General features: G+C 37.2%; 1 protein-coding gene across 7 annotated transcripts in view; it reads left to right on the plus strand.

The window, feature by feature from the left end:
• The window catches only part of LOC135116168 (adenylate cyclase type 9-like), a 160,914-nt gene that overhangs the window by 42,527 nt on the left and 90,561 nt on the right, over positions 1-27,826 (plus strand). For 6 of the 7 annotated variants that reach the window (XM_064033447.1, XM_064033445.1, XM_064033439.1 and 3 more), the window contains exons 4-6: positions 6,084-6,230; positions 8,618-8,809; positions 22,007-22,207. In XM_064033447.1, the coding sequence (XP_063889517.1) occupies positions 6,084-6,230; positions 8,618-8,809; positions 22,007-22,207 (540 nt within the window). The remainder of the gene's footprint in view (positions 1-6,083; positions 6,231-8,617; positions 8,810-22,006; positions 22,208-27,826) is intronic. The other variant, XM_064033444.1, reaches the window with a different exon arrangement.

The raw sequence follows: 27,826 nt of genomic DNA on the forward strand, positions 1-27,826 counted from the left end.
GGCTCAGTCATTTATAAAAAAAAATAATAATAAATAAATAAAATAAAAAAAAATATATATATATATACGAGTATATATATATATATATATATATATATATATATATATATATATATATATATATATATATATATATATATATATATATATATATATATATATATCCTCTTTTCTGTAAACTTTACTCGTCAAGAGGTACAAAACAACTTCAGTAAATTTGAAATACTAAACTTACAGAAGGTAAAAGAACCAATAAGAACCAATAAAAGGCAAGTCATTACAGCTTCAAGTCTCTTAAGGTTAGCTTCTTTAGTTAAGAAAACTTTTCTGTATGAAGAAGGCTGGCCAATGTCTCAAAAATTGTAAGGAATAAGCCTGCTAAATTGCCCTTCATTAAAAAAAGAAAAAAAATTAGACTGATATATTTCAGGAAATGTCATGATACTCCTTTCATGGAACAGTTCATCATAGAAAGAGAAGAAAATACAGATAGAGAATTCCAGTTTTATCAGTGAAAGGGATGAGACCATAAAGTTATAGTTAACTCTTCCATTAATGAGATGGAAAAAAATAAGAGTAAGAATAAAGGGAAAATCTTGTTCATTGAAACAGGAGGTAAGGGAGGAAGGCAGCAAATTCAAAAGAGCAAAAACACTGGAAATAATAATAGGAAATAACAAGAATTGCAAAATTGTGGAGTGTCAGAAATTGAAGGCATTACTAGGAATGGAGTTAATTAGGTGAAAAGCTTTGTATACCATCCTGTATAAAAGGATTGTATGAGTAACTCCCACCACTCATGAGAGCTGTACTCTTTACAAGAGCAAATAAGGTCCCTATACACAAGTAACATCTGAAAGGAGGAGGAAAATGGTAGAAAAGACTAAGAACACCTAACTTAGAGATATTAAGAGTTAAGATTTTTAGCAAAGAATTGCTTAAGCACGTTAAATGTAAAGGAGATAGGTAGTTGAGGTATAACAAGCGACAGTGGTCTGCAAGACTATTTCTAGTAGGTGGAGTTTTTGAGACAGTAGTTTGAGGTCTGCTCCCCTGTTTTATAGAAATATCAGGAGGTAAAGGTGGCATCACACTGGGCAAATTTCTCCCAGCATGCTGCCCATTTTTGCTGCTGACTGGGCAAACTGAGCAGCAAATGACATCATGGAGCTTGTTTTCTGCTGTCAGAAAGAATGGAAAGCAGCTGTGGTGCTGGACTTGCTGGGAGTATTTAAAATCAAATGACTGTCAAACTAAAAATTGTACATGTAAAATAAAATTATATTGTCATACTTAATGAGTAAAATTATCAACTATAAAACTTAGAAAAATAAAGTATATGTGCCAGTGTGTGCTTGTGATTTGATTGTGTGGTGTGTGAAATTATTATTATTATTATTTTTTTTTTTATGTAGGAAGGACACTGGCCAAGGGCAACAAAAATCCAATAAAAAAAATGCCCACTGAAATGGCAGTCCCATTTATAGCACTTACTCGTATTTGACAGTTGCAGCTGGGAAGATAAACAATGTGTCATGATGGAGTCCTGTGTTAAGTTTTGCTTGAGTGTGAAAGCTTGGCACAAAGTAATTGAACTATAGTCTATAGGACCTGCTAGTGCTGTTGCCACCTCTTCTCCAGAGTGATCTGACCATGGCCAGCAGGGTGTGGCCTATGGAGACAAAGCCACACTGCCTAAATGAGCTGTCAAGTGGAGCGAAAGATTTACAGCATCCTTATTCCATCATCAAATCGAAAGCCATTCAAAAAAACTTGCAGTCATATATAAAAACATATAATTTTGGAATAATTAAGGCAAAATGAAGTGGCTGGAGAGATGCTGACTTGGTGTTTGTTGTTGGAATGACGAGGCATCAACACAATATCCATTGCCTGTTGCCTGTGTGGCACCAAACTTGCTGTGCTGCCAATCTCAACAGCAAAAACAGATCGCATGCTGGGTTAAATTTTGCCTGTGTGATGCTACCTTAAGAGGTCTGTGGCTTTTCTCTCTCTCTCTCTCTCTCTCTCTCTCTCTCTCTCTCTCTCTCTCTCTCATCTCTCTCTCTCTCTCTCTCTCTCTCTCTCTCTCTCTCTCTCTCTCTCTCTCTCTCTCTCTCTCTCTCTCTCTCTCTCTCTCTCTCTGCTTTGTTGGATATCTGGTAAATGACAGTGAAAAATATGGGCTGGATTCATTAGCTTAAGAATGGATAAAACAGGATAGGCTAAGAATACCATTTATGAATAATAGCAGGTGATAAGACTCAGTTTTGTTAAACACCACTGTTAGATCTTGAAGAACAGTGTATGTCTAACACTAGCAACTGAACACCTGGAAAGGAAATTATAGATAAAGGTACATAAATTGAGACTGTATGAGGGAAACTCAGAAATTAAAGATTTTGGACAAATTCTATCAACAACTTTTGATATGTCAAAATATCAGGTAAGGCTTCACTGAAGTCTCAAAGAGAGGTCAGCCAAGGTTCACTAAGGAATACTAGAGGATTGTCATTAGCATACTATGTACAGAATATGTACTATGATTAGAAAGAAATAGATGGCTAAGAGCTGATAGATCCTGAAAGATCTTCCTGTTGAGGATAGACTTGAATGCTTTAGTAAAGAGAAGTGAAAACATGTTATTTGTTTGAAGGACTGGAGTGATCATCTTAAATAGGAACATAAAATTTCCAGTAAGAAGAACTACAAAAGTTGTAAAACTGAACATTACATCAGAACTACAGTCTACCTGCTTCTCCATCACTCATATTAGGGCAGAACTCTATGTAAATTGTTAAAACTTTTATTGAAAAACTACAGGGAAATTACCCAGAAATCATCTCACCATTTTCCAACGGGCTGCTTACATAGAGTAGTGTATTTATGTTGTAAAACCTAAGAAATCCTTTCCTTGCAACTCAGAAATGATATTGGGTTACATAATGTGTGTTGTGCTCACTTGATGTGCTATATGATTCTAGAGGTCACTGTAGCATGTCCATGTTGAGCTGGGTTTGCAAGAAGAGACCTATTGCATTAGCCACCCAGCATTTCTGCCTGGCCTTGAGATTCCAGATGCCACTGAATTGTGTGCAGTCCATCTTCAGGGACTGAAGATGGACTGTGTATTAAATTGTCACTTGTCAACTCCCTTACAGTAGAATCATACTTAAGAATATTTAACAACCATGGAGATAATTATCACATCTGTGCATCACTTCTACTCCTTTAGCAAAACCTGCAGTACACTCCCCCTCCACACTTATAGCTGCAAATGTTTGTCTCCCCTTAAAAAGCCTTAATTCCTCCCAACAACTGTCTTTCTACACCATAGATTTTTAAGAACATTTCACAGAGCTCTTTTAATCTTGTCATGCTTTCCCCAGGATAATGCATACAGTTTTTTACCTTCATCAACTTTCCTTTCATAAAGCTTCCATGCTCCTTAGAAACCTTCACCTTAGTCACCTTTATCCATCAGTCTTTCAGTGAGGAATCTATAAACTTTCCCTGGCACATTAAATAAGCTGATCCCCTTATGAACTATTATAACCTTTACCTTTATGCAGAGTTACAATAACTTCCTTTCTCCACTTATTTAGTGGTTCTCCTTGTTCCCTTGCCAGATCACATATCAGGAGCATCCATTCTATTACTACATATTCTTCATTCTTTAATATTTCTGCAGTTATTCCATCTATGCTTCCAGCTTTGCCACACTTCAACTTAGCTGTCTCTTTTTTCAGTCTCCTTCCTGTCAATTCTTTCCTACATAAACACGTTCTCCATCTGCTTCCAAACCTATGGTAGACACTTATGGTTTCCATACCTCATTCATTGAATATTCATAATTACTGTTACTTGTTTGTCCTGATGACTGGATAATGGGACAGGAATAGTGTGCCCTGACTTTTGTTTCTTTGGTATATTGGTCATATTTCACTGATCAACCCAATGTAAATCCATAAGTTCATCCACTTACTTCCCCAAGCTTCCTCATTACCTTTTGCTTTCAAGTCCTCCTGCTTGTGGGTGCATTCTTTATCTGACTTGTTGCAATATCTGACCGGTAGGACTAGGATGAAATGTGAACAAGAACCTGGCTTATTTTCCTTTACTTGGTGACTGATCTTTGGTGCAGAGTGAGGTGTGAGTGAATGCTTTGTTTATCTGCTACAGGTCATTGGGCAGGGTTGTTTAATTGCCACACATGACTTGCTACTGTGGCCCACAAGCAGACATGAGCAGAAATTAGCATCAGTAAATTTGCAGGTTGATAGCTTTACAGTTTAATGTTTTGGTGCAAAGAATGTGACACATAGCCTCATTATGATTGACATCAATATTTCAAGTAGTTAGGTAAGTGTGTGTGTGTGTGTGTGTGTGTGTGTGTGTGTATATATATATATATATATATATATATATATATATATATATATATATATATATATATATATATATATATATATATATATATATATATATATATATATATATATATATATATATATATATATATATATATATATAGGTAGATTGACTGATTTTTTCTGGGAAATCATTTCCATTTGTTGTCATTCACCCATTGTGGACTTCCATATATAAGATTTAAGAGTAAATATCACAGTAAAGGTTTTGAAGCAAATGACTTTTGAGTGAGTCTACTTGGTACACTACTGTCCACTCACTGCTTTAATGCAGTGGAATTAAATGTATCATATGAAAAACATAACAAAATCATCCACTTTGAAATCTGTGTAATGCACAACATATCCAGCACTACATGAGTGATATAAAAGTAAGCTAACTCAAGTGTACTAATTAGTGAATGAAAGCCCTGAGAATGTTGTGTAAAGAGTTCCAGGAACATAGCCAGTACAGGGCATTGCTTCAGACTACAACTGCAGGCACTGTAGACTGCTATTGAGCTTAATGTGTATATGCAAGAAACCTTCACTGTGCACTAATTTCATCTTTTGCTCAGTAATTGTATAGGAAACAACATGTGACAGTGGAGATATGCTGCTAGACTCAGCCATCCTAACATTTAAATATAAAGAAATATGCACTTTACCATATCTTATCCCAAATTATGCACATGCATCAAACACAAGTAACATTGGAAACCATGATCTCAATGTCTAGTTTGCAAATTCTGTGTAGTGAAACCTGAAAATGTGGTAAGTCAGGTACCTAATAATAGGGTGTTGAAGCTATTCTTAAATTGAAGCCATTGAGTTAATGACTGTAGTGAGGTTTTTTATTGTTTGCTATAACATTTAATACTCTTGATGATAGGATGAATAAAAAAGCTATTGATCTCAACATTTGTATATGAAATTGATATCAAGACACTTAAAAAGTAGTTAGGTTGAATGATAACTTTTGTTGACTTCTGGTGGATAAGAAAGTCCATAAAAGTGAGTCATTCAAATAAAATTATCCCTGAAGGATTAGTATGTAGTCAAGAGCTACCTGATATACAGAGTGCCCTGGATACTTAGAGTTCTGAAATGTACAATATCTTGAAAAATCTAAAAAAAAAAATGTTCTTATATATAGCTCTTTGTTTTTATGAGGAACTGTATCAGCATTAGTATTATTCTTTTTTAAACAATATACAGAAAATTAACTCAAAGCCTCTTCTGTGAAAAGTATTCATGGAGCATTCATCATATTGTATTTGAGTGGCTGATGATCATAGCAATATTCACTATTTTTGTCAGAATATGCAGACATCTGGGTCACCCTGTATGCTTGTAACAACTGTGGTTTTGTTTTGAAATTGGCCATAACTTAATGTAGTGATTCATCTATATAGATTGCTCATTTTATTTCTTTGTAATCTTGTTGGGGCTTAGTATTTGTTTTAATTTTGCATATTCTGAAATATGAATTTTTAAATAGATATACTGTAACTGTCACATTACCGGTGTTATGTGTTTTTGTCTTGATAATTTTCCCTTTTCTTTATGGATTTGGATGTTAGAAACAGGTATGTTGTACTGTATTTTATTTTATTCTCATTGGAAAATAGCTTGTTGCACAGCAGTAAATGTGCACTTTCACTACTTTCCAAGAGCCATCAGTTGTTGGTGTCTGTGGTGATGTCTGTCTCCCTGATCCTGGCGAGTCTGCTGCCCTACTCCCTCCACCAGCCTTCCTCCGCCCTTCCCCGGGTGGGCCCAGACCTCACAGCAGTGGGCATGTTTGCCATATGTATTGAAGTGAGTGTGCCAGGCAGTGTGTACAGCTTGGGGCACAGGGCTGTGTGGCCAGAGAGCTGGAGTCATACAGGCTGTGGCTAAAGTAGTCTTTAGTTCTCATTATCATCAATGTGCTATCAGAGATGCTCATCTATGTTCTCTGCTGAGTGGATATGCTTAGGAGTGCTTGCAACTATCAATTTCTCTCTTACTAGACATGTTTCTGCAAGAAATGAAAAATTGGTTACTATAGTAAAATCTGGATTTTTTGACTGGGGGTCTAAACTTTTGTTAAAAATGTCTTGTTTCTTTAGAGGGGCCAGATGTTGCATCATCTTTTGGCAGTGGAAGTTAAACTAATTGTCATCCATCAATCTCTTGGCCATGCAAATCAAATTCACCGCCAGGCATCAATGTCATGGCTGGACAAGTCAAAGTAACTGCTGTGTGTCTGTCTCTTGACCATGAAACTCAAATTAACTATTGTGCATCAGTCTCTTGATTGTGTAAGTCAAGCTAACTTCCATGTGTCATTATCTTGGCTGTGCAAGTCACTCTAACTACCATGCATCAGCCTCTAGGCCGAGTATGTCAAACTAACTACTGTCGGTCAGTTTCTTGACCATGCAAGTCAAAGTAACTGCCTTTCATCAGTCTTTGACCATTAAAGTCAAACTGCTGCTATGTGAGGAGACTTATGCAAGTCAAATTAATTGCCATGTATCATTCTCCTTGCCCTGCAGATCAAAGTATTTGCCATGTAGTCAGTCAGCACAGTCACAAAATTGCCACTAAGTGAAATATGCATTGTATTGTTTTATTAAGTTTTTGTGCTTCCCTAAGCATTGAAATTTCCTGTTTTTTTTGTCAAAATTGGCAGTTGGGTAAAGGCAAATTTGCTGTCAAAATTTAGAACATTAAAATGGAATCAGTTGAAATTCAAGAAAATACTGCACTAGTTGCCTTATCAACTAACTCAAGAAGAATTTTTTTCTCTATTTGTAAATAAACAACAAAATCCAAATCAAGTAAACATACTGGGCATCACACATGTTATGTTTGTGTGATAGTATCCCTGGTTTTATTTCCACATGTGTATTCAAATGATAAGATATTTAAAAAAATATACAGTATTATTTTTGTAATCAGTAAACCAGTTTCCATTCTCCATGTGGCAAGACATCAAGAAGGACCATTTTTTTAAGTCAGAAATTAAAACTTCTGAATGTGTTTATATTTTAATGTTTAATCATAGCCCATTTGACACTCATAAGTGACTGACCACATAAAGCCCCCCAAAACCTACCCAATACCTCTCTCTCTCTCTCTCTCTCTCTCTCTCTCTCTCTCTCTCTCTCTCTCTCTCTCTCTCTCTCTCTCTCTCTCTCTCTCTCTCTCTCTCTCTCTCTCTCTCTCTCTCTCTCTCTCTCTCTCTCTCTCTCTCTCTCTCTCTCTCTCTCTCTCCCTTCCTGTATTACCTAGACTTAAATTTTTTCCACTTAGTTTCTCTCTGTCCAACTATTTTTTCCTTCTTATTTCTCTCTGTCCAACTATCAAGGTTTTCATCTCAAGTTTATTTGAACTAAATAATTTCTGATATGCATTTTTGCATCACACCCTTAGACTTTTCTATTAATCTATTCCAACTTGCAAAAGCTAAAATGAAAAGCTTTACTGTGCTTATTCTTTAGTTTTTATTTCACAGAAAATAAAATAATAAGCTTTATTGTGCTTATTGTTATTTTTTTTTATTTACAGAAGGTAGAATAATAAGCTTTACTGTGCTTATTCTTTATTTGTGCAACCTGCTTTGTCATTGATTCATGTACAGTTGCAGACAGTTTTTGGGCTTTTTAATTTTTTTTTATGGGATATCCAGTTAGTTGAAGAAGGTTGTAAATGACCATTGACCCTCATTTTTAGTAATGGAATGTTATTTTCATTTAATTACTCATATAATTATTGTGCAATAGCATTACTATACAGGTTTGTTGGATTCCAACCCAGGGTGTAATAAGGTGCCCAAGAACTGTAGTTTTAGATGGAAGCAGATGTTAATGTTTAGCACCATTTTGTTAGGCTATCAAATTATGTTAGTCATTTCTTGATTAAGTAATTAGATGATGCTGCTCTGAAGCACAAATATATGTAGCAAGTGTGTTTATGATTTTATTTTATAGTATTCTGTACCTCATAGATACATTAAGTACTTGATAATGCTTCTGCATGCTCTGTAATATAGCATATTCCTCAAGTATATATAAACTTTAAACTTCTAAAGTTAAGACATTCTGGACTGAGATAGGAATGAGGTGTTTTGAGCACCCTCAGGCTCTAAAGGTGAGCATCCACTTTACTCGTGAGAAGTATAAAAAGTGAGATGGAGATTAAGAGGCATTGTTGTGCAGGTACTGCTGCTGATCTACACCGTGATTCCACTGCCTCTGTACATGGCACTCATCATCACCACCCTCTACTCCATCACCTTTGAGGTCCTCAATGGCCTCATCATTGACCAAGGAGTGGTGATAGTTCTGGTCCGCTTCAGCCTTCACATTTCAATCCACCTCATTGGGGCACACATCATGATCATGACACAGGTATGTAAGAGATGATGAGTGGCTGATTCCAGATGTAGGTTGTCCTTTATTGAAAAGGTCATATGGAGGCTGTAGGGAAAGAGGAGCTATAAATGTTTACTTTCATTAAGATGGTTTAAACCACATTTATATATGAATAATACTGACTTAATTTAATTTAATTATCTTTTTATCTACTTAAAGATCTACTTAGTTCTGTTAAAGAGAGGGTGGCAAAAAGAGATGTCAAGGCTTGCCTCCCTACAGGAACACATATAGAAAAGGTTGCTAGTTTCTATGCTCTGTTTGACTTTGTAACCTTCAGTGATGTATAAGGAGTATGGCAGCTGTATTCTTCCAACCTAACTGGAGAACTTAGATCAACCTGTCTCCCTATCACATGGAAATTGTTTAAGGAGAGGAGACACTTCTGTGATAAGTTCATTACTTTTCATTCAATTTAGTTAATTATATGTTGTGAGGGGTTACATAAGGAATAAGATGTTCAAGCTTCATTGAATTTTGTTTTCTCAGAAAAAATGAGATGTATAATTGATATGCAGTCATAATGCATAGTGGAGAAGTTACCTCTTGTTCAGTTGCTTTGAATTTGTGTCCCAGTAGAAAACAAAGACAAAGTTAACATTGCCTGTAGGCTTTTCTTGATATAATTTTCCCAAGTGGAGAAAAAAAAATTCACTTCTTGAAATTTTTGTACAAAATTTTGACCATGAAAAATTCATATAAAAGTAACCATTTGTAATATCAGAAAAATGACACTTTATTCCAGCATAAAACTATCCACTGTCATGTATGCAGGAGACACACAAGTGGGGAACTGAAAAACTGATTAATTATCCAGCAGTAGATGAGAGAGTAAACAAAGATGTGTTGGATGCTAAAGTAGAGAGATGGACTTTTATAGTGTCTAACTATTATGCTGCTGTTGTAAGGATTAAAGTAAGAAATAGATGGGATTGTGGTAAGAATGGTGGCAGAGAGTTGGCGACTCATGTGATGGTTAGTGAAAGAATGGAAATTAAGGAATTTAGACAGGAATATGAGAGGATGGTGTATGAGAGATTAAGACAAGATAGGACAACATTTATAGAGTGTATAGGATGTATTGAGAGGTATAGTTACCATAATAGCAGCAGCAGTGGAATGGTCTAGAAGTTTTGGAGGTAGGAGAAGGGGAAGCACATGGTGGATGGCTGACTTTTGAAGAAGAATGGGAGAAATGTGAGAAAATGTTGCAAGAATGTGCCAGTCTTGGAATAGAAAATTGTAAAAGAAAGAAAATAGAAAGAAAAATGGAGTATGGTAGGAATCTGAGTGAAAATTCAATGAGAGAATGAAGTTGTTGTGAAAGTTAAGAGAGAATGGAAGATAGAGCGGAGGAGTGTCAGGATGAAGTGAAAGGATGGACATTGATCATTGTTGAATTTGAAATAGGAGCAAGCTTCCAGAAGTAGAAACATACATATGACTGTAGGAGAACAGATTTTGAAGGATTAAGAAGGGAAGTTAATGCTGATGAGTTGTATAAGTATTTTGTTAATAGATTACATACAGGCCAGATAGTAAATCTTAACATACAGAACATAAGATCAAAGGAGAATGATCCTTAATCTATAACTGATAAGTTAAAATGCTATATAGGACTGTAAAGAAGTATGTACAGGGTGTAGCATGAGTTTCTGCAGGTATTGCTAGGTGAAAGTTCATGTTATTCCAAGCTAAAAGTATTCTGTGCACATATGCATTTTGAGGCTTTGTTTAGCCATGGTATGAAATTTGAGTGTGGCTGGGCCATGTGGGTATCTGTGGTGGAATGTGTGGATGTGGGATGTCCACTGGTGAAATTGTGAATTATTCAGTAATGATTTCTACAAGTTTTGGAGCTTGACAGTATCCCATAATGAGATGAGTGGTATTAATGGACTGGTAATTTACTGATAAACATTATGCACTTGTATGGATGTAATTAATGACAAATAAAATTATATGCTATGCAGCACCACACCTACCTGGGTGGGGAGGGGAAGAAACAAGCATAAAATCAGCTGATTGCTGGTTAGTCACTTGCAGTTTTCCACTGAGACTAACAGTGAATACATTTAGATTGCATTCCATAATTTTGAGAGAAAAAATTGCCACAAACAGTAATGTGGAGTGTGTGGATATGGTGTTTCTCTGCTATGGAAACTGCCCAGCCCAGTCATTGTATCTGTTGCCCAGCCACACCTGAATTTCATACCAGCTAAACAAAGTTTCAAAATCCATATGTGCATAGAATATTTTCAGTTTTGAATAACTTGTATTTTCACCTCTAGCAATGTCTGTAGAAAATCATGTTACACCCTGTATAAGGGATTAAAAAGAAGAGGATTTAGGGCCTCGTTATAATGAATTAGAACAGTCAAGAAGTTTATGAAGAAGGCTAAAAACAATTATGAATTAAAGGTAGCTAGGCAGATGAAGACAGATCCAAAGAGATTTTTCAGGTATAAAGAACAAAAAATAGAGAATCATTAGATGTATTAAGGGCTTTTGAAGGAAATTTAGTTAGTTCTGGAGAAGGGATAAATCAAATTCTAGACAACTGTTATTCAACTTTTTATTCAGGGAAACGTGCAGGAAATACCTTATAGTGAACAAATTTTCAGAGCAGACAATGATGACAAGCTTACAGATATTTTAATAACTAAGGAGATAGTGGAATAGAAGATAAATAAGCTAAAAAAAGTTTGTCACCAAACAAAATACATAGTAGATTGCTAAAAGAATACAAAGATGTTATTAGTGAACTGATTGTTACTTTCTTTAGGAAATTGCTAGATTCAGGAGAAGTACTGGTAATGTGGAGGCAAGCGAATGTAGCGCCAATCTTTAAGAAAAGAGATAGAATGTTAATGTCAAACTACGCCCCCAGAGCTTAATTACAGGTAAAATAATGGAGTTGATAATTGTGAGGAACATTAGGAGCATTTAGGCAAGCCTAGGTTGATGAAGAATTTACAGTACGGACTCACAAAGGGAAATTTATACCTTACAAACCTGTTGAGTGCTTATGGTAAAGTCTACAAGGCAACAGACACTAGGGATGGTTACAGAATCATATACCTGGACTTAAATAAGGTAATGTCAAGGAATGAGTGTACTATTTAGCCAATTCAGTTTTCTTCTCTTTTCATTTACTTGCCTTCCATAGTCTATCCTTTCCTTCTCTCCTTTCATCTTCAGAGTATTTAGTAGGGGGAGGTCCAGCTGTATGAGGGAGGCAGCATTCTCAACTACCCTGAGCTACATCTTTTCTTTTTTTCCTTCTTTTGTTATATCTTCTTTCTTACTTTTGAAGGCTGGGTAACAGGTGGTGCCACCATAGCAGAGTGTCCAGTATTCTTACCACCCTACTCCTCACCCTGTGGCACCACTGATCTTTCTGAGGCCCCTTTCACGTGACATCACCAGTGTCCGTCACCAATGGCCACCACCAATTACCTCAGTGTGAAAGGGTCAGGTAACCAGTGATCGCCACTACTTGTGCCATCCCTTCTCAAGCTTGTCAGTCAAAAGAATGGTGTTAAAGGAGGAGCTGCTTCTCTCTGCTTTGCTGAGCAGGAAAAGGAGGAGACGGTCTCAAAAGAGAAGAATACATGTGCATCAAATGATATAGTCTAGAATAGACAGAGATCTGCATCATACACTTTTCAAGATTCTGCCATTTTAAATTTGTAAAGATTTTACTATTTTGAATGTTTCAAGATTTTGCTATTGTCAATTTTTTTTTCATGGATAATATTAGTTTATAAGTAATCTACAGTGGATACACCTTCCAGTTTTAGTGCTTGTAACATAAAGTGTACAATTTACCTGGTATTTGCAGTTATCTGCACTATTAACTCATCTGTTTCATTCTTGTTAATCAGAGATTTGCCATCAGGAATGAAGTGCAGAATGATGTCATTCCAAGCATTTTCTCTCTCAGCTGTATTGCTATAGTCATAAGTTAATCGATCCCAAATTACTGGGTGTTTTTCTGCCCCACAGATTAGGTCTTCTTTGTTCTCTTCCTCCCCCACCTTTTTCCATAAGTTGTTTTTCCCTTCTATCACAAGATGTCAGGTCCTTTCAAAACCTGGCAGTGCTGAAAAGTGATGGATTATGGACAACAGTGGTATCACTCTGTGGCTCTGTATGAACACTTCCATTTGAAACAATGCCCAACTGTGAGTGGCAGCCACTGCAGGTGGTAGTCACAGGTTGTGAGAATGCACCACTACTGGCAGTGATTACTTGCCCTGCCACCATGGTGGCTTCATATGAAGGGTTTCATAGCAAACTATGGGAGGTAACTGGTGGCAGCCACCAGTGGCATTGTGTGAAAGGGGCCTTATAGTTGTTTTCTGCTATCTGTTGTTTCTTAATTCTAAGCTTTGACAGGTAATGGGATAATTCTCTCTCTCTCTCTCTCTCTCTCTCTCTCTCTCTCTCTCTCTCTCTCTCTCTCTCTCTCTCTCTCTCTCTCTCTCTCTCTCTCTCTCTCTCTCTCTCTCTCTCTCTCTCTCTCTCTCTCTCTCTCTCTCTGCAGTACACTTCAGTTCAGTGATGCACCGTATTTCTAAACTTTACATAGTGCAATGGCCTAGGAAGATTAGAAGGAAGAGAAGCAAATAACATCATTCCTGTCCTTATCTTTGGGCTATGGATAGCTACAGGGGTGTCAGGGACATGATGCCAAATGACAGAGCTATGCTTATGTAAATTAATTTTCATTACAGTTATTTTTCATAAAAGATTAAATAAAGATACTCATCCATGTGGATCCTACCACCATGGGTTATGGGTAATGGGGGGAGGATGGAGAAAATAAACCATAATTCATTTATTTTAATCATATATTTGCTAAAATGTAGCTGAAGATTTTTTTTTTTTTTTTTTATAATTACAGTGATGGTCTCCATAAGGGAATACATGACACCTAGAGGGTTGAAATATAACATTTTACAAAACAGGTCAAAATGTTCTTACATCATCTAGAAATAATCCTGGAATCATCTAGGAATAATCCTGGTTTTAGATTTTTGTATATCTTGACAAGTTTTTCTTGGATTTTCTTGAAAACTTGTCACAAAACACACAATTCTCATTTTTGGTTTTTGTTTTTGAGAAAAATCCAAATTTTTTTTCCTCATCCAGATATTTTTCTTAAGCTAGAAAAAAATAGTCAATCAAAATTCTGTCACATATTTTTTTTTTTTTTTTTTCAGATATTTTAATTCCCTTTCTAATGACACCAGAATCATCAAAACTGGACAATATATGGCAGAGAAACATGCTTCATTAGCGCAATAAGTTAATTTTTACATACCAGGCTTTAAAATTTAAAGGAACACTCACACGCTTTTCATCAACATATAACTAAGTAATACTGGAATTTTTAGGTGCCAAGTAATATAATGTATTTGTTTTGGGTTGTAGATGATTTTGAGCCATAATTGCAAATGTTAGATTTATAGATAACTTTTGTTGGCATCAGGAATCTCTTAGATGAAATATTGCACACTTCATTGTTATAATGAGGGCATGCCACACTGATGTATGTGCTCTGGTCTCAGCTAATATCTGGTGTGCTTTTGCCCGTGTCTCACTCCTTTGGGCAACTGACAATAGCCCCTTTTTCTGTTCCCTCCTACTTTATCCTCATTTTCAATAAAAAGCTGGATATTGCATTTATGTGCGCAACGACTTAACCTGTTTTCGTGCCCATGCTCTTGAATCTTCCAAGTTTTCCACCATCTGGATACAACTACAGAGTCATTCTCAACCTAAATTCATCTGTGCTGTATACCTCTCACCTAACTCCTCTGACTATAAGAAATTCTTTGACTACTTAACTTCCAAAGTAGAGCACATTTTGACTCTCTTCCCTTTTGCAGAGCTCTCCACTCTTGGACACTTCAATGTTCACCACCAGCTTTGGCTTTCCTCTTCCTTCACTGATCATCCTGGTGAACTAGCCTTCAATTTTGCTATCCTCCATGACCTAGAGCAATTGGTCCAACACCCTATTCATATTCCTGACTGTCTTGGAGATACGCCCAACATTCTTGACCTTTTCCTGACCTTTAATCCTACTTATGCTGTCACCCTCTCTTCTCTGTTGGGCTTCTCCGATCACAATCTCATATCTATATTTTGTCCTATCGCTCCAATCCTTCCTCAGGATCCCCCTAAGTCAAAGTCTAACTGACTGTCTTAAGCCTCTCTCTCACCGCCGCAATGTTGCATATCTAGCTGTCTTCTACCGCTATTTTCATGCTAACTGCTCTTCTGATCTTGCTAACTGCATGCCTCCCCTCCTTCCGCAGCCTCGCTGCACAAGACTTTCTTCTTTCTCTCACCCCTATTCTGTCCACCTCTCTAACGCAAGAGTTAACCAGTATTCTCAATCATTCATCCCTTTCTGTGGTAAACTCTGGAACTCCCTGCATGCTTCTGTATTTCCACCTTCCTATGACTTGAATTCCTTCAAGAGGGAGGTTTCAAGACACTTATTCATCAATTTTTGACCACTGCTTTGACCCTTTTATGGGACTGGCATTTCAGTGGGCATTTTTTTTTTTTATTAGATTTTTGTTGCCCTTGGCCAGTGTCCTTCCTACATAAAAAAAAAAAAAAAAAAAGCAAAGGTGCCTCTAGCATTTTGCCTTTGCTAGTTGGGGGACCTGAGGAGGTATTTTGCTGATTTTTTTTTTCCTTGGAATGACTATTGCTTCCGTGTCAGAGACCCATCTCCGTATGCTGAGCACATAACATAGGTGATAGTGTCTGGCATGGAGGTGTACATTCCTCCTTTTCTCAACCTAAATCTTCCTAACCTTGGTTTAACACAGCTTGTTCTCATGCTATACATGATAGAGAGGGGTGGCCCACAAAAGGTACTTGAGCCTTCCATTACCAGAATCTCATGCACTTTATATTTCTGCCCATAACCATGCCAAGTCTGTTCTCCAACTAACCAAAAACTCCTTCATTAATAGAAAGTGTCAAAATCTTTCAAGATCTAACTCCCATCATGACTTCTGGCATCTAGCCAAAAATAAGAACATAAGAATTTAAGAATTAAGGGAAGCTGCAAAAAGCCACCAGGCTTACACATGGCAGTCCCTGTTTGAAATATACCTACCTATTTCCACCTATCATCCCCATCCATAAACCTGTCTGATCTTCTCTTAAAGCTCCTTAATGTCCTAGCGCTAACAACATGATTACTGAGTCCGTTCTACTCATCTACCACTCTATTTGAGAACCAATTTCTTCCTATCTCTTTCCTAAATGAGGTCTGACCAGCACCAAATATAACTTTAATGTTACTTTAGGATTTCTATTTTTAACGCTCCTAAAACCTGATACTCCTCCTGTTGTTCTCTGAAACTCTGCCTACATGCTTGCACCTTGTCTAGTCAAACTCTTTCAAATCTGTCTGTCAACATCTACCTTTTCTTCTTGCTGGAAGTCTGCCTACATTCAGCCTGTTCCCAGAAAGGGTGACTGTTCTAATCCCTCAAATTACCATCTGATTACTTTAATTTGCTGCCTATCTAAAGTTTTGGAATGTATCCTCAACAGGAAGATTCTTAAACATCTATCACTTGACAATCTTCTATCTGATCGCCAGTATGGAACTACTTTAATTTGCTGCCTATCTAAAGTTTTGGAATGTATCCTCAACAGGAAGATTCTTAAACATCTGTCACTCGACAACCTTCTATCTGATCGCCAGTATGGTTTCCATCAAAGCTGCTCTACTGGTGATGATCTGGCTTTCCTTACTGAGTTTTGGTCATCTCTTTTAGAGATTTTGGTGAAACTTTTGCTGTTGCCTTGGACATAACGAAAGCTTTTGATAGAGTCTGGCACAAAGCTTTGATTTCCAAACTACCCTCCTACAGCTTCTGTTCTTTTCTCTGTAACTTCATCTCAAGTTTCCTTTCTGACCATTCTATTGCTGCTGTGGTAGATGGTCATTGTTATTCTCCTAAATATATTAACAGTGGTGCTCCTTATGGTTCTGTCCTGTCACCCACTCTCTTCTTATTATTCATTAATGATTTTCTAAGCCAAACTTCTTGCTCTATCCACTCCTACACTGATGATACCACCCTGCACTTTTCCACATCTTTTCACAGACGTCCAACCCTTCAGGAAGTAAACGTCTAACGCAGGGAAGCCACAGAACACCTGACTTCTGATCTTTCTAAAATTTCTGATTGGGGCAGAGCTAACTTGGTATTGTTCAATGCCTCAAAAACTCAATTCCTACATCTATCAACTCAACACAACCTTCCAGACAACTATCCCCTCTTCTTCAGTGACACTCAACTGTCCCCCCTTTTCTAAACTGAACATCCTCAGTCTGTCCTTTACTTAGAATCTAAACTGGAAACTTACATCTCATCTCTAGCTAAAACAGCTTCTATGAAGTTAGGCATTCTGAGACATCACCAGTTTTTCTTACCCCTCCCCCACCCAGTTGCTGACTCTGTACAACGACCTTATCTGTCCCATGTATGGAGTATGCTTCACATGTCTGGGGGGTTCCACTCATACCACTCTTCTAGACAGTGGAATCAAAAGCTTTTTGTCACCTCAACTCCCTGCTCTAACTGACTGTCTTCAGTCTCTCTCTCTCATTGCCTCAATGTTGCATCTCTAGCTGTCTTTTGCCACTATTTTCATGCTAACTGCTCTTCTGATCTTGCTAACTGGATGCCTCCTCTTCTCCCGCAGCCTTGCTGCACAAGACTTTCTTCTTTCTCTCACCCCTATTCTGTCCACCTCTCTAATGCAAGAGTTAACCATTATTCGCAATCATTCATCCCTTTATCTGGTAAATTCTGGAACTCCCTGTCTGCTTCTGTATTTCCACCTTCCTTTGGCTTGAGTTCCTTCAAGAGGGAGGTTTCAAGACATTTAACCTTAAATTTTTTACTACCACTTTTGACTCTTTTCTGGGACTGGCATCTCAGTGGGCTTTTTTTTTCTTTATTAGATTTTTGTTGCCTTTGGCCATTGTCCCTCTTACATAAAAAAAGGCTAAGACTTCCTCATACCCATTGTGGTGAAATAGAACAGAAAGTGGGGAGTGAGTTAATGCTAAGTGGGTACAGAAGTTGATGAAAGAGAGAGTGTCACAAACAACCTCCCTCTCCCCAAACATGTACAACATGCACTGAGATTCTTCAGGGCCTCTTCCTCACTTCCACTATGCTAGGCTGAGAGGAAACCTCCATACTCCACCATAAAGAAGACTGTTCCTCATAAACTTTTTATTTATATATTTATTTTTATATGATTTTTCTACAATCGTCTCCCACCTACATTGGCCTTGACTGAGCAACTGAATGTGACTGAGAGGCATTTAAATAGGTATTTAAACAGCATTTAAATGTGGATGATGAATTATTGTGCACACAGTGTAAAGTACTAGGCCTAACAATATCATGAGATGATTTTTGTATTTTGATTTTTTTTTTTTTTTTTCAACTCAGTCGGTCCCCTTATAGGTCTTATCCCAGTGGAGGGAGTATGGCAGGTTGGGACCTATTTAGCACAGAATAAAGATGATTTTCAATCCCACTTCACCAGTGCCCATAGGCTGCATGAGACAAAGCATCAGTGAGTGGAGAGCATGAGTCAGTCACCTGCCAAACTTCAAAGGGAGAGGATATTCCTATGAGCTTCTACAGTTGATGCTAAAAAGATGACTAAATTGTCAGATGATGTTAGTGTGCATGCACTAATTTGATCCAGTTGCATGGGCGAGCAGAGCAGTGATAATATCTGATATGGACACACTCACACATCAGTGGTTTTTGTGTAGATTTGATATTTGAGTGATAAGATGTTTTTTGTGCATGCTTTCTCGAGTTGATTTCGGCAAGTTACCGTCACGTCTTTCCATGTCACCCACCAATGGCTACTAAACTGCCTGTTACTAGTGACAAAATAATGTCTGTTGTTACCCTGTATCAAGGAATAACAACATCTAACAAACAATGATTACTACTGGAGTTAAAAAGAAAACTGCATACTGAAGCATCAAGGGGTTCAGAGATGTGACTGAGATTGTGACATCATAAAAATTTCAGAGATCCACCACCAAGAACATAGGGTTCTTTTCTTTCAATTCCCTTCCTGTTATTTTTTTTTATTTTTATTTATTTATTTATTTATTTTATTTTTTTTATGTAGGAGGGACATCGGCCAAGGGCAACAACAGTCCAATAAATAAAAAAATAAAAAAACTGAAATGCCATTCCCTGAATAGAGTATGAAGTGGTAGTCAAAAGTTGAAGGTTAAATGTCTTGAAACCTCCCTCTTGAAGGAATTTAAGTCATAGGAAAGTAGAAATACAGAAGCAGACAGGGAGTTCCAGAGTTTACCAGAGAAAGGGATGAATGATTGAGAATATTGGTTAACTCTTGCATTAGAGAGGTGGACAGAATAGGAGTGAGAGACAGAAGAAAGTCTTGTGCAGTGAGGCTGCGGGACGAGGGGAGGCATGCAGTTAGCAAGATCAGAAGAGCAGTTAGCATGAAAGTAGTGATAGAAGATAGCAAGAGATGCAACATTGCAGCGTTGAGAAAGAGGCTGAAGACAGTCAGTTAGAGGAGAGGAGTTGAGATGAAAAGCTTTTGATTCCACCCTGTCTAGAAGAACAAGTGAGGATTATATTCTATTTATGTTTTTATAATATTCAAGGTTCACTGAGCAACTTTCTTAACCTTGCCCTTGGTTTAAGATCTACAATAGATGGTGAATTAAGAAATGTAGTTTTCCAATTTGGTGTTCCATAAATGTTGCTTGCATTAAAAAAAATCAGCAGCTTCATTTTTTACCAGAGGAGTATCAGTCAATATCTGTCACTCCTGTTTTGTCCAAAATCTTTGAACATTACTAGGCCAAGCAGCTATCTACCTTTATTGATAGATGAAAGATTGTACCAACAAACCAGTTTTGTCTCAGGAAGATTTTAAGTACTGCTAATACTCCATTTTTTTTCTTATGCATGACCTGCAAGCTGCTTTAAACACTGGGCCTGAGTCCAGACTTCTCTCCCTTGATTTTAGTTCAGCCTTTTACAAAGTTAATCATAAAGCTTTAATATATAAACTGAAACCAAATTGGGTGAATATCTTTATTTTGAGGATATTTCATCAACTAACTGGCAGATAGCAGTGTGTTGTTGCTGATGATTGCTTTAGTACTTTTACTTTTGAATCTGGTGTTCCTCATGGTGGTGTTTGGATACCTTTGCTTTTATTATTTTTATTAGTAACAAATGCTTGGAATGGTATTTCATCAATAATGATTTCTAAGCTGGTGATGCTTCCTTAGTTGATTGTATCACCTCTCGAAACAGTAGAATGGGAGTAATCAGTATTTGACGTGGTTTGACCAATAGGAAACAAAACCAAATCTGTCTTAAATGCAGAGTCTTCTCATAAGTAGATCTTGAATGGCTTTACCTGTTTACCCTGACATAATTATGGATGGTACTATTATTGATAATTATGTCTCCTTGAAGCTGATGGGTTTCATTCTTGATTCAAGGTGTGCATACATTCTAGCACCAATCTTGACTCTGTTGCCTCTTCAATATTGCAGAAAGTTGGTATATAGAGGGAATGCAGAAATATGTATACTGGTGATGAAATTATGATTTTTTTTTTTTTTTCTGCAACTGAAGCTTTTAGGTCAAGGGTTTAATCAGGTCAAGTTTTTTGCTTCCTGCTCTTCATATTAACTTGGAGCATCACTACAAAGTGGAATTATTCACATTTTTTTTTTATAAGAATTTACAATATCCAGATGATCCTTTGCATTGTAAGCTTCCAACATTTTATCAGCCAACTCATACCACAAGGTCTGTTTTGTGAGAATGATTGTGCTTTATGAGGTCATTTATCCCTTCACAGAGAAACCTATGGGATACTTTACCGTATGATTTCACTACTGGCACTTCCACACTAGGAACAGTTACCTAATTTTAATCAGATGCTCAATTTTGTTTTCCTGCTGCCATATTTATGCCCCCATTGAGATGGGCTTTGTGTTGGTGAAATTCTGTATGATTTTTTTCATGATTTAAAATTTTGGAGTATTACAGATTCCATATTGAGATGATTAATGGACTGGTGATTTACTGATAAACATCACACAAGGACAGTATGGCTGTAATTTTAGATAAGTAAAATGATACACTATGTGGCACCATGCCTGTCTGGGTAGGGAGGGAGGAGTAGTGGAACTAGCGTCTGATCATCTGATTGCCAGTCACTCACTTGCAGCTTCCCACTGAGACACAAAGTGAATATGTTTAGATTGTATTACATAAGTTTGAAAGAAAAAAAAACTTTCAGCAATTCCATACACTTATGGTACATGGACATGGTGTTTGTCTACCTCATTAGATGAGAAGTGTTTTATCTAAAAAGAAATGTTGCAATTAGAGTAATAGTAATGCTACATACATACATCCCATTATGGATGCATGCTGGGTCACTGTGAATGTGTTGCCCACCCACACTTGAATTTCACAACATGGCTAAACAAGGCTTCAAAATGCACATGTGCATGGAACATCTTAATTAGAACAACTTGTACTATTATATGTAACAATATCTGCACTTGTACTATACCCTGTATGGTAGTTCCTACTCTTCAGTGAGCACCACTCGGCTTTCTGAGGATAATAACAATAACACTATAAATGTAATACCTGAATAAATCTGTATTATTTACATAGGCTTTGCAGTAAAATAATGTAACTTTTCAGTTCAGTTTCTGATGAACAAGATTGGAGAATGAACAAATAAAAGTGAAAGAGCCTAAGTATTACTTTTTACAATATCAAGTGACAGGTAGGATATAATATCTTTATGTTTTAGTTTTTCAAGACTCCTTGATAAGAGTTCATTTATGATTTTCAATAAAATTAATATGAGTTAGTGGAAAATTGCATACTTCTGATGTGTGTTTGATACCCCTTAGCAGAGTCATTGTGTGAAAGAATATGAATTAGCTGACAAGAGAATGTTGTGAGGTAATAAGGCCACCTCACAGCCTTTACCAGACTCAGTGTGTGAATGAATATGAATTACCTGGCAAGATGATGATGTGAGGTGATAAGGCTGCCTCACACACAGGTACGGATGAGGGGCACCTTCATGAGCATTGGACAGTCCTTGCTGGTACGGCGACAGCTTGAGCTAGAACGTTCCTTGAAGGAAAAGATGATCCATTCAGTGATGCCACCCCAGGTGGCTGATTGGCTGATGAAGGAGACACTGGCTGAAGACAGTGAGGATGGTGGCCAGTACAGGGAGGATGGGGCTATCTTGAGATCAGTAAGCCTCCACTCCAGTCTGTTTTATTCTTTTTCCTCTTCTACATGCATCATACCTCTTACTTATGGTCTGCACATCTCTTATCTCGCTTTTATCCTAGTGTGTCCTCTTTTTGTGTGTTTTCTGCCCCCTTCTGCATGATTGTTTCCAGTAAACTTCACTATACCTGTTCCTTTGCATGTACTCGTATATGTCATCATATTTCTCTCTCTCTCTCTCTCTCTCTCTCTCTCTCTCTCTCTCTCTCTCTCTCTCTCTCTCTCTCTCTCTCTCTCTCTCTTTCTTTCTTTCTTTCTTTCTTTCTTTCTTTCTTTCTTTCTTTCTTTCTTTCTTTCTTTCTTTCTTTCTTTCTTTCTCTCTTTCTTTCTTTCTTTCTCTCTCTCTCTCTCTCTCTCTCTCTCTCTCTCTCTCTCTCTCTCTCTCTCTCTCTCTCTCTCTCTCTCTCTCTCTCTCTCTCTCTCTCTCTCTCTCTCTCTCTCTCTCTCTCTCTCTCTCACATGCCTTTATTAGCATATTTTTTACATTCATTAGCTATTACAACCTTTGACCTATAACTTCATGTTTCTTTTATTTCTTACAGTTTTTACCCTTTCACAGATCCAGTGGAACCTCAGTTATCGAATGCATCCGTTTTCAAACAAATCAGTTTTCAAACAAAATTTTGAACTAATTATTGCTTCAGTTGTGGTACCATAATTTGATTCTAGAACAAAGTTACCATATTTGATGGCTTATGAGATGCTTGGACTTATAAGATGCATCTCAGTTTAGTGAGGCATTAAAAAAAATAATAAATAAATAAATAAATAGATAAGCAGGTTTAAGCTTTGAATACAAGGTGAAGGGTTTCCCCTGACATTTGAAGCCCTCTCATGTGTATTCAGATCCTTATTAGATCCCAATATTTTACATTTAAAAACCTTAATATTTGCTAGGACCTTCCAATACTGATCCTTAGACCAATCTTGCTGTGAGATGTAAACAAATATGGCATAGGCAGTAACATTGTTGTCAGAGCCCAGAGGGGTAATAAAGTTTGTACATCACATGTTATCATCATCATTCTACACATAATTCTAGTTGTAATATTTCAGTACATTTTCAAAGCACAAGGATATGTGAAAATAGATTTACTATATTCTCTACAATGTATCTTTGTTTGAAATATTCATTACATTTCTGAAATAAAAAGTGTGAAAATAAATTAGTTCTATTCTTCATGAAATTTAGTACAATTGTATTTTTTATTCAAATTCAAATCTGTGAAAATAAATTTGTTCTACTCATGCCTTACCTCAAGGAATAATGTCATTATACTAAGGAACACAGTGAATCTTGCGTGTTTCCCCAGGTTTGGTATGTGATTGACTGCGAGTTTGTTTTGGTACATGTAATGTAAGCGTCGTCACTTAATTTCTTTTTGACTCGTGTTATTTTATGTGAATTACCAGTAAATACAACCTGTATACACTGTTACCTTGCATAAAAGAGTTGTTTTTGTGGTGCAGAAGCAATCATCACTTTGTTTACATGTGCAAAGATTTTTGGGGTTTGATTTAAGGGACACTGTTGCCATAAACTTACCTCTAGCCACTGCCCCAAAGCTGAACCTTGGCCTGATAAGATGCAGGCTCATTTCCTGATACTTTTTTGGGGGAAACAAGGCACGTCTTATAAGCCATCAAATGTGGTACTTGATTTCAAATATTAAAAGACATAGCAAAAGCTGCTATTTATTACTCATTTATAGTTTCTATAAACATCTACTTAGTTTTTATACATTTGGAGGAGAGAGACAGAGTGTAAGACAGTAATTCAATCTTTGAAATAAGGTAAATATGATCCCATTGAAAAGCCTCAATGTAAACAAACAATTTTTGTTGCTCAAGAGTAATCTTGAGGCACCTGTGGCTCTCTCGATGACTTCCAACACCATCACTGCTGCACAACTGCATTTTTTCTGTAGCTTTTGCCAGCAGCAAGATGTCTAAGTGTTATTGATCACCTTCATTTTGGTGGTAAGTTGGTTGCTCCTCTCTATGCTGCTCTGTAAGGCTTCCCTCACTAGATGGGTCTAAACAGTATCTTTGGATGAGTTCTGTGCCACTAAGTTCATTCAGTACATCCTTTCTGGATAAATAATTTGTGAGCTGAAGATCTTGTGAAGCAGCCATCTTGGCTGTGGGAGTGTCTGTCATAAGCTACTAAGACAATGTAGACTGTTGTCTGGAATGGATTAATCCATTTTACATTGATTCCCATGGGGAAAATAGTTTTGGTTTTCAATCATTTCAGATTTCAAACAGCATTCAGGAACTAATTAAGTTTGAGAACTGAGGTTCTCCTGTATAAGAATTCCATACTGTTTCTTTTATAGGAACTTTTTTTCAGGTATGCTTACTTGACACAAACAAGTAAGATTTGATACAAAGTTAAATTCTTCTAAATGGATTTCAAACTGTTTTTTACTTTGTTGATGTACAGTACCCAGTTACAATTGTCAAATTTTGATTTCATTAAAGTTAATTTAGTAATAAGCTATATGTGTGACCAAATACTTCTCAGGTATGTTGAAGAAAATTTTGTTTATCCAAGGAAGCATTCCCAATGTTAAATCAGTAAACACCCAAAGAGATCTGATGGCAGATTATAAGCTGTTTTATTAATAAAAAAATTTAAACAATTCACTTGTCGCTGCTGCTCCTGCTGTTCATTGATTGGTTTGTGGGTAATATGTCACACCTGTGGATGTAGCTGAGGATGCACCTCCCTGCTCTACCTAACATTTGTATGTCATGTAATATGTCACAGTAATATGCTTTTGTAATGCTCAAAACTAAGTAAATCAGTATTATAGTTGTAAATTTACTTCACTATGTAATGAAATCATTGTTGGTATAAATAAGTACATACTAATTATTATATATTTTACTTGTAAGTTTTTATTTTTATCTTTTATTTAAGCTGAAGCATGAAATCCAAACTATGTATAAATATAAATAAATAGAAGGCATGTGAGAACAATAAATTAGTTTTATGCAATAGGAACACATATTATAGTTGGAGGAGAATTAATTATTGTAGATACAAATGCAAAGCAGAGCAAGCAACTACTGCCTTGATCTACCTGCCCACAGACATAATTTCATAGCCTAGAAGCCAATCAGTGCATAATGAGAGCAGCAGCAACAAGGGAATTGTCGAAATTGTTTTATTATTAAGACAGATTGTAATCCACCATTAGATCCCTCTGGATGTTTGCTGTTGATGTATATTTCCCTCACACCACCATACATCATCACCTTTTTTTTTTTTTTATTTATTTATTTTTTTTTTTTATTATGTAGGAAGGACACTGGCCAAGGGCAACAAAAATCCAATAAAAAAAAATGCCCACTGAAATGCCAGTCCCATAAAAGGGTCAAGGCAGTGGTCAAAAATTGGTGGATAAGAGTCTTGAAACCTCCCTCTTGAAGGAATTCAAGTCATAGGAAGGTGGAAATACAGAAGCAGGCAGGGAGTTCCAGAGTTTACCAGAGAAAGGGATGAATGATTGAGAATACTGGTTAACTCTTGCATTAGAGAGGTGGACAGAATAGGGGTGAGAGAAAGAAGAAAGTCTTGTGCAGCGAGGCCGCGGAAGGAGGGGAGGCATGCAGTTAGCAAGATCAGAAGAGCAGTTAGCATGAAAATAGCGGTAGAAGACAGCTAGATATGCAACATTGCGGCGGTGAGAGAGAGGCTGAAGACAGTCAGTTAGAGGAGAGGAGTTGATGAGAGGAAAAGCTTTTGATTCCACCCTGTCTAGAAGAGAAGTATGAGTGGAATCCCCCCAGACATGTGAAGCATACTCCATACATGGACGGATAAGGCCTTGTACAGAGTTAGCAGCTGGGGGGGGGGGTGAGAAAAACTGGCGGAGACGTCTCAGAACACCTAACTTCATAGAAGCTGTTTTAGCTAGAGATGAGATGTGAAGTTTCCAGTTCAGATTATAAGTAAAGGACAGACCGAGGATGTTCAGTGTAGAAGAGGTGGACAGTTGAGTGTCATTGAAGAAGAGGGGATAGTTGTCTGGAAGGTTGTGTCGAGTTGATAGATGGAGGAATTGAATTTTTGAGGCATTGAACAATACCAAGTTTGCTCTGCCTAATCAGAAATTTTAGAAAGATCAGAAGTCAAGCGTTCTGTGGCTTCCCTGCGTGATATGTTTACCTCCTGAAGGGTTGGACGTCTATGAAAAGATGTGGAAAAGTGCAGGGTGGTATCATCAGCGTAGGAGTGGATAGGACAAGAAGTTTGGTTTAGAAGATCATTAATGAATAATAAGAAGAGAGTGGGTGACAGGACAGAACCCTGAGGAACACCACTGTTAATAGATTTAGAAGAACAGTGACCGTCTACCACAGCAGCAATAGAACGGTCAGAAAGGAAACTTGAGATGAAGTTACAGAGAGAAGGATAGAAACCGTAGGAGGGTAGTTTGGAAATCAAAGCTTTGTGCCAGACTCTAGCAAAAGCTTTTGATATGTCCAAGGCAACAGCAAAAGTTTCACCAAAATCTCTAAAAGAGATTTTGGTGAATACTGAGTCTTTACCAAGACTCAGTAAGGAAAGCCAGAAGATCACCAGTAGAGCAGCCTTGACGGAACCCATACTGGCGATCAGATAGAAGGTTGTGAAGTGGTAGATGTTTAAGAATCTTCCTGTTGAGGATAGATTCAAAAACTTTAGATAGGCAGGAAATTAAAGCAATAGGACGGTAGTTTGAGGGATTAAAACAGTCACCCTTTTTAGGAACAGGTTGAATGTAGGCAAACTTCCAGCAAGAAGGAAAGGTAGATGTTGACAGACAGAGCTGAAAGAGTTTGACTAGGCAAGGTGCAAGCATGGAGGCACAGTTTCGGAGAACAATAGGAGGGACCCCATCAGGACCATAAGCCTTTCGAGGGTTTAGGCCAGCAAGGGCATGGAAAACATCATTGCAAAGAATTTTAATAGGTGGCATGAAGTAGTCAGAGGGTGGAGGAGAGGGAGGAACAAGCCCAGAATCGTCCAAGGTAGAGTTTTAAGCAAAGGTTTGAGCGAAGAGTTCAGCTTTAGAAATAGATGTGATAGCAGTGGTGCCATCTGGTTGAAATAGAGGAGGGAAAGAAGAAGAAGCAAAGTTATTGGAGATATTTTTGGCTGCTCTGTGATAGTTTTATTTCTTATGGGAAATGAGGAAACTGAGGAAGAAAAGAATTTTTTTAAGGTAGAGAGCTTTCCTGCATATTTCATATACAGGCTATGGTGCTTCACTATGCATGCAATAAAGACAGGGTTATTGGCAGCATGTAGGTGATGCTCTGTCATTTGATAATTTCATAAAAAAAATGGCCAGTTTCCAAGAGGATGAAAACTTGGGATCTTTCAGCAGACCACACTGCCACTGCCTCCCTTGTTTTGGGTACCCACCTTTAACCCCTAAATGACCAGTGGTGGTGGTGATTTCCATCTCACTAGGACTGTCCCTCCAGCATTAAATGTTGAAAATAGCCATTATTCACACACACACTTAAACTTAGCCTGCAATGGAAGAGCAAATGAAATTAACTTTATTCTCAATATTGTCTTCCT

This window comes from Scylla paramamosain, chromosome 30, assembly GCF_035594125.1.
Source record: "Scylla paramamosain isolate STU-SP2022 chromosome 30, ASM3559412v1, whole genome shotgun sequence".
Taxonomy (NCBI): Eukaryota; Metazoa; Arthropoda; class Malacostraca; order Decapoda; family Portunidae; genus Scylla; species Scylla paramamosain.